Source organism: Lolium perenne, chromosome 4, assembly GCF_019359855.2.
Source record: "Lolium perenne isolate Kyuss_39 chromosome 4, Kyuss_2.0, whole genome shotgun sequence".
Classification (NCBI taxonomy): Eukaryota; Viridiplantae; Streptophyta; class Magnoliopsida; order Poales; family Poaceae; genus Lolium; species Lolium perenne.
Window position 1 is genome coordinate 134,100,894 of NC_067247.2, and position 7,242 is coordinate 134,108,135.

The window sequence follows — 7,242 nt, forward strand, 5'->3', positions numbered from 1 at the left end:
TGAATGGTGATGTGTGTGATGCTCATAATAATAAGCAATATGTGAACTTTCTTTGTCGTGATCTTTACATTGGATTTTTAAAAAAAATCCTTTATATTACATTATTTTTTATTATGGATGATCATCTATTTGGGATGATAAACTTGCTATGACGATAACCATTTGTGGGTTGATATGATGCTTATGAGGTCCATTTTGTTGATTAAGTTTCGATTGTACCTGAATTGTAGATTTTAAATTGGTAGCTTTAAAAGTTGTCAACTTGTATTTATTTCAAATATAGAAGGTTGAATTATTATTGTATGGATTTGAAGTTTAGAGAGGCAATTTGCTACACTGCGCTAGCTACACCACATCTCCACTCCCAGTTATCCGTCAATATATACAAGCTTGATAATCACATTTCAGCTTGTCTTTCTCGTCAAAATGGGCTTGTTTATAAAACTAATTTCATAATTTTATATGGACATTTTTTGTCGTCAGTTTTTTGGTTGACATTTTTTGTTGACTTTTTTAGGGTTGTGAGTTGACTTGGATAAAAAAATGACTTTTTGAAGTTTCAAATCACTATCATTGCTATTTGTTTGCTCTAATAATGACATCCTCCCATTTCTTTAGAGTAATTTCCTTTAACCGATGTGCATATGTGTCACTTTAGGTAGGATATCCCTGGGTGGCAAGTCCTTTCTGTTGGAGTTTATATGGTCTCTCGAGAAATTTAGGGGTTCTTCTAAAACTATTTTAGACACTTCTTTTAGAGCCATTTTGTTTGGATTTTTAGAGTAGCTTCTGGTCAAATTAAGCTTAAGTTGAAAAGAACTTCATTTTAACCCATTTCCGAACGCATCCAGCTTCACCGTTTCCTTCACATTTGGGAGAAGTCAGCACCTCCCAACTTCGGAACATATGTGTGAAAAAAACGGATGTAAATAATTCAGTATGAGTTACTTCGACACATATTAAGTCCATGAGGATTAGATCTTAATGATCACACAACTTGGAAAATAAGTTAGGATAGTGAAATTAAGCTGAAAGAATCGGACGTAAGTTTTTCATGATCTTGTTTCCTTTGTTGTTTCTTTGGGCAGCTCACGCCGGAGTGGTTTCTGTCCAAGCCAGAACCTAAAAGAACCAGGCCTTGAAAAGCCTTCTAGAGTTGCTCTTACGTCGTGGTAAAGAATAAACTGGGCTATGATTATGCTAAGTAAAATGAACTATGTTTAGTTTTTATACAATTATCATCATTTTTGCCGACCATATACATGATTAAACCAATTTCTCATCTTCCTCTCCTATACGAAGCGCACGGTGTATGGCTGGATTCTCCAGACCTCCCACAAAAAGGAACCAAACATTTCGCGTCAATGGCGCGCCGGCGATGGACGATCTCTCCGGGATCAGTCTCTCCCGCCGGCTGTATACTACTCTGCCTCTCAACTTCTCCCCTGCAAAGAGCAAAGAGCACAGCAAAAAGAATTTGATCTCGCTCTCCCGATCACGGCCCGACGACCTTAACTCGCATTGTCTTGGCGTGCATCTCGGCGAACTCGGTCTCCGACGTCTCCGAGTTGGACGACGAGGTGAGATGCCTCACCGAGTGGCGGTCGTCGGCGGCGTAGCGGCGTCGGAGCGCCGCCGAGGCGAGCACGAGCAGCGCCATGACCGAAGACAGCGCTGCGAGGGAGGCCCACGTCGCGCGCGCGCCACGCCGCAGCGGCGCGCACTGGTTGCCCACGATGTCAGAGAAGCCGGCCTTCACCAGCTCGCAGCTCACCAGCCGCTCCGTGCCCGGGAAGATGTCCAGCACGTTCTGGATGGAGCTCGTGTACGTCTGCACCATGTCGTAGTCGATCGCCGATGAGAGCTCGGCCGGCGCGCAGTTGGCGCCGCCGCCCAGAACCGAGCAGGTCAGCCTCTTCAGGATCTTCAGAACAAGAAGGTGAGAACAATGATCAATGCCATGTCAAGATCAGATGGGTATTGTTTGCTTACCTGAGGGATATCACCGATGGTGGCTTCACCGGAGGCGCAGTTCTCCGGCCGGTACCTGTACTCCGGCGGCCCGGTGAACGGGTTGCAGATGTAGTCTAGCTGCTTCACGCCGTACTGCGACTTGATCGAGTAGATGTTGGAATTCACCTGTCGAAATCAATATTCAGAAACAATCTGGATGCATACCAATTACCAGCTCTGTCTGTTCTGCTTCTAAACGCAGCTTGAGAGATTTTTACACAGTTTGTTGATTACCTGGTCTATGATCTCGTGGATTCCTGCACTAACATTGTGCAGGATCATGCCTCCGTACAGCTTCTCGCTGCAGGGTATGATGGTGCCCAAAGTACTGTTCTTGGGGTTCAGCTGGTACTCCTCGAGGGCCGCACACGTGTCGCCCGCAAACTTGTCGAAGAAGTAATACAGTCCAAAGTACATCCAAAAGAGGGCTGTCAGTGCCCAGCACAAGGCTATGCACCTGTTGCAAACAGATTGTCGTCATCAGAATATTGTCTGAAATTTAAGAAGATTTTTCAGCTTCTAATGGGTGTTGAAGGATACTCACAAGTAGTACAATTTATGTAGCCTTAGAGGTCTTGCCACTACAATACAGAAACACTGTGTTAATTTACTTGTCAGCTATATGTAAGACACGTTTTCTCACTTAGAAACATTTCACTATGATCAACTTACCTAGCAATGCAAGAACCGCGACAAGATTCAGCGTCACGGTTGAAATGGTGACAGCTTCCCTGAAAATTAATCAGCTGTATTAGTTACCTTGATGATAAGGCGGTTTCCTAAAATAAATTCAAAAACTAGTAATGTAGTACTGTATCAAAATCATGTCTATCCTGCGAAAATATCTTACAGGGTGTTGATGCCTTTGCTGGCCAAGCGCATGTTCTTCTCGGCCTTCTCCTGAATCTCTACGGCTTCAGAGTTGAGTGTCTGTACTGTGGAGTTCAGATGATCGAAGGCTTTGCTGCTGTTACTGTATAGCCTCGATGTGTTTTCCATCCTCTCAATGGCTCCTGTAATGTTGTATATCGTCGCCGCCGCCTCAAACGCAGTTCTACCAACGATCTCTTTGATGGACTCTGCTCTAGAATGAAATCTTACAGCGCCGTAAAGTGCGATTGATGATGCAACTCTGCGAATGAAGCAACTAGTTTAGTCACAGCAGATGAGAATTCGATGGGATTTTTTTTTTTACTGTAATTCGATGGGATTATTGCTGAGCTGAGCTGAGTAACTTACATGGCAAAAGCTGCAAGAAGAATGAGACATATCACAGACAAAATGTGGTATTTGTCAAGAAAATTGTCAATGACACCATATCTTTCTTTCCTCTCGGCGAAGAAAATCTTCGAAACAAGAAGAAACCCCGCAAAAAGACTACCACCGATAACCCATAATGCCGCGATGATATATCCGAATCTACCTGTAAATATGGTTGACTGAAAAAGTAAACAACAATGACAATCAGTTTTCTGCACATTTAAAAGGAAACTTAGGATAAGCATCATCCCTTTATGCCACGATCATGAACATGATACACCACAAAAGCAGCCATTTCTGGTATCAATTAAGTACTAGTTATTTTTATCAGCAAAATCAGTATGATTACAGCAAGCGGTGTGTATGGCTCTTCAGATTGTATTTAGAGAAGAATAGAACTTACACTCCAGTAGTGCTCGTTTGTGATGTTATACCCTCCCACATACTTCCTTAAGCCATCAAGAGGGTCGATTCTTCTCGTTCTCCTCGAAAGGTCGCTATCCGATCTATTATTACCCGTCTCCAACAAAACCTTACCTGCTGATCAACACAGACAATTACAGGGATCAATTACCTTTCAAAACCAAACTTAACTTGCATGTTAATAACTGGAAAGGTGAAATAATATCTGGAAGGTTTCATGAGGTGGTAGATCAAGGCTATTCACCTGCTCCACTGTGGGGTGAGCTTTTGGATCCTTGTAGAGTGGCTTGGGCCTGCGCTTGCGCGCATGTGATGGCTGCAAAGAAGCAAAGCAGCAACACTAACCGCTCCGATCTCCTCGATTCCATGTCGCCGGTAAGCTGCCATGAGAAAAGCTCCAAACATTACTCTCCAACTTCATCCGGGCCAACAAAAAGGAGAAGAAGAAACCAAAAGCTATCACTAGATCTCTGCATGTGCTCGCGGTGTTACTGAAACAGGGATGCGTAGGTGTAGTAAGACAATACGCAGATCAACCTGCCACCGAGTGCTTTCCATGTCATCTGAAGTTTCTCTCCTCTGCCTAATTTCCGAAGAAAACTGCCGCCGCTTCGGACCAACTTTTGGAAAAGATGACTTTGGTTTTTAACGTCTGTGGAATACTTGTAGTGTTTGTTTACCGTGGCTAACATTAATTGCGGCTTGCGAGACAGACAAAATCCTCCGGATACTGGACATGAAGAACGCATGGCATTAATTGAGTAGGAGGAGGAGTACACCGCTCTACTACATAAGGACGAAATCTTGGAGACATGGCGATTTACTTGCGAATATTGCAAAAATCATGGCGGTGCTTAATTCATGATCTAGGAGTATCGAACTATTACTCACTCACCGCGTTAATTGAAATTTGAGAGGGAGAGAGAAAGAGAGAGTATTGTAGTATAAAAGATACTGTATAAAAAACGCACCGAAGTTCTCAAAAATCTGCACTGAATTCAGAATTCAGATACATACGGTTAGTATTAGAAGTAGTTCGGTGTTCCTCTCTTTCCAATGAAACTCTTCTTCTTCTTCGTAGTACCGCAACTTCCAATGGCAATCTCCCGATTCCCGAACGAAAAGAAACCCCTAGAACGTAATTAAATCCTACGAAAACCCCTCTGAAACTTCAACGGCAATCGAGTGAACGGAGGGAACAGAGTAAACAAACCCCGGATTCACGTTACAGAAGAAATTCAGTTCAAGTTCTGGAAACTCAAGAACGGAGAGATGGAGACTAGAACTAGATTACCGAAATCTGTAATGCGGAGCGTCCAAGAGAAATCGGAGGGAACAGAAACGGAGATATAATCATTACCAGGTTCGAAGCTTTATCTTCCAGACGTCGCCTCCTCCCTCGGAAGCATATCCGGCGGGGCTGCTCTTCTGGGCGCACCACCACACCTTGACGACCCTGTTGAAGCCGGCACAACCAGAAGGGAGACCAACAGATACTGCTTAGTTCCGGTCTCTCTCACCATTAATTCCGTTTCTTACTCATCGTCCGATCCAAAACCTTTCCCTCTCTTCTCCGTATCTATCTCGAACAAGGCCTGCCCTCGCTTTCCATGGCGGAAACGCGCACGGAGTAAGGCAAGTACTTATACGGGATCAATCAGGACTGGAGGTTTAAAGCAGGTGTTTAAAGCGGCATCCTTTTCTTTGGAATGGAGGAACTGGGCATGGCCCTCGAGCTAAGGAAGGAATTTCTCTACCTATCTGATGAGGCAGGGAACAGAGAGAGGGGTCAGGGAGCGGCAACGTATAAAAGGGTTTGAAACTGGCCGCGTAACAACTTTTGACTCGGAATCGTGAAGAGAGGAGGGGTTGTTTTTTTTTGGTTCCTTCTTTCTCTCCTTCCTTTCTGCTTCCTCGCTTCCCGTTCTTTTCAAAGCCGTGTGTGTGTGTGCGTGAGTGACGGGCGCCGGAGACGCAACGAAGTTGTGCTCGTTGTGCCTCTGGGCTTTGGCTCTCCCTGGGTGGGGAGGTTTTGCGAGATTGACCTCGTAGTATCTGGTATTTTCTTGCGCAATGACTTACTTCCATATTTTCTTGCGCAGGGAAATGACTTCTTCAATAGGCAAACCATTTGGGTTGTTTATGTGCTATATACTATCATACTAGGATGATCTAACCATACCTATGGTCCGCTTAAATTTAACCTTGCTCACAACCGTTTAATTTCTATGTTTGAGTATTGTCAAAATCACAGAAGTCACGCAACACACGGCGATGACCTAGTGACTAGAAATATCTAATATACAAGAATCCCTGAAAATAATGAAAACCGCAAAAAAAAAAGTACCGTCAAAAACATCGTAAGAAAAATAGAGCATTCTAGCAAAAAAAAAAAGCGAGATGAAGTTAGTGTGCAATTAAGAATAAATTTGCAAGGACCCAACTGAATTCGTGAACCATTGCGTTGGAGCTGGATTGGCGTATGGATTTTGCAAACGAACAATTTGTGTTGGAATTATCAAACCACATAGGGCATTCTCCAAATTATGAAAATTATGAAACACACGTTATCGGGCCTTAACTAGAAATATCTCACATACAAGATTTCATAAAACATTAATGAAAATCAGAAAATAAATGCATGATGTGTGCTTAGAAATATCAAACGAAAAAATAGCCAAACCACCACATCCTGTGCTATAAGTTGAGCAATCTAGCACTAATAATATTGCCTATTGATTATTGAGTAATCAGTGTTGAATATGCAAGATTTAAGTGGATATATTCTATGAGTTAATGTGCAATTTAAGATCGGAATTGTAAAGATCCAGCTGAATTCATGAACCATCGAATTAGAGTGGGGTGGATATTTGGATTTCTTGGGTGGGGGGTTTCGCTCAATTAACCTCAAGTTATTAGAAAATGATGTGATGAGCCGATGTGTAGTACGTCGTCCAAAAAACGCTGGTATGTTTTTTTGCGGTATAGTTTGGATTAAGTACTAGTACTTGATTGCCTGCTTTCCTTTTTTGTTTGCATCTAGGTTTCTTCAATCAGCACAACCATCTAGGTTGTTGATGAGCTATCATAATACTAGGATCGATGGATCACAACCATTTTCTTGTGATGTATGTTGTAGTATAGTCATCTCCAAGATCAAAGATGGCAGTGTGTAAATCATGAGTCACAGAACACTTGATATTGGTTTGGATTAGAAATATCCAATGTACAAGAACACAAAAAAGTAATGAAGGCACAGACAGAAATTATATGTTGTCAGAAACATTAAAAGAAAATTTGCTAAACCACCATATCACAAGCTACATATTGAGCAATCTAGCACAAATAATATTATCATGTTGCCTGATTAATGCAGAATCAGACTCGGGGCTGAATATATAAGATTTAAGTGGATATATTATATGAATTAATATGCAAATAATATTTGATTTGTAAGGATACACTGTATTCATGAACTTTTTCTATCAGAAAAAGAACGGCAATACCACAAGGCCGGAATATACAATTTTTGAGATATCCGAGGGC

The 7,242-nt window shown here is 42.4% G+C and overlaps 1 protein-coding gene across 3 annotated transcripts; it reads right to left on the bottom strand.

Moving 5' to 3' along the window:
• Positions 1-1,173: 1,173 nt before the first annotated feature.
• LOC127293964 (uncharacterized) lies at positions 1,174-5,638 on the bottom strand. 3 transcript variants are annotated; one of them, XM_051323691.2, is made up of 10 exons: positions 5,057-5,638; positions 3,941-4,076; positions 3,677-3,810; positions 3,253-3,452; positions 2,864-3,145; positions 2,686-2,744; positions 2,558-2,594; positions 2,248-2,470; positions 1,993-2,139; positions 1,174-1,924 (listed from the first exon to the last, which is right to left on the bottom strand). In XM_051323691.2, exons 2-10 carry the CDS (start codon positions 4,062-4,064, stop codon positions 1,496-1,498), a joined length of 1,635 nt encoding a protein of 544 aa, XP_051179651.1. In that variant the 5' UTR covers positions 4,065-4,076; positions 5,057-5,638; the 3' UTR covers positions 1,174-1,495. The 3 variants fall into 3 exon arrangements, with proteins under 3 accessions (XP_051179651.1, XP_051179650.1, XP_051179652.1); XM_051323690.2 differs by having other exon boundaries at positions 3,677-3,813; XM_051323692.2 differs by lacking the exons at positions 3,941-4,076; positions 5,057-5,638 and having other exon boundaries at positions 3,253-3,570; positions 3,677-3,805.
• Positions 5,639-7,242: the final 1,604 nt, after the last annotated feature.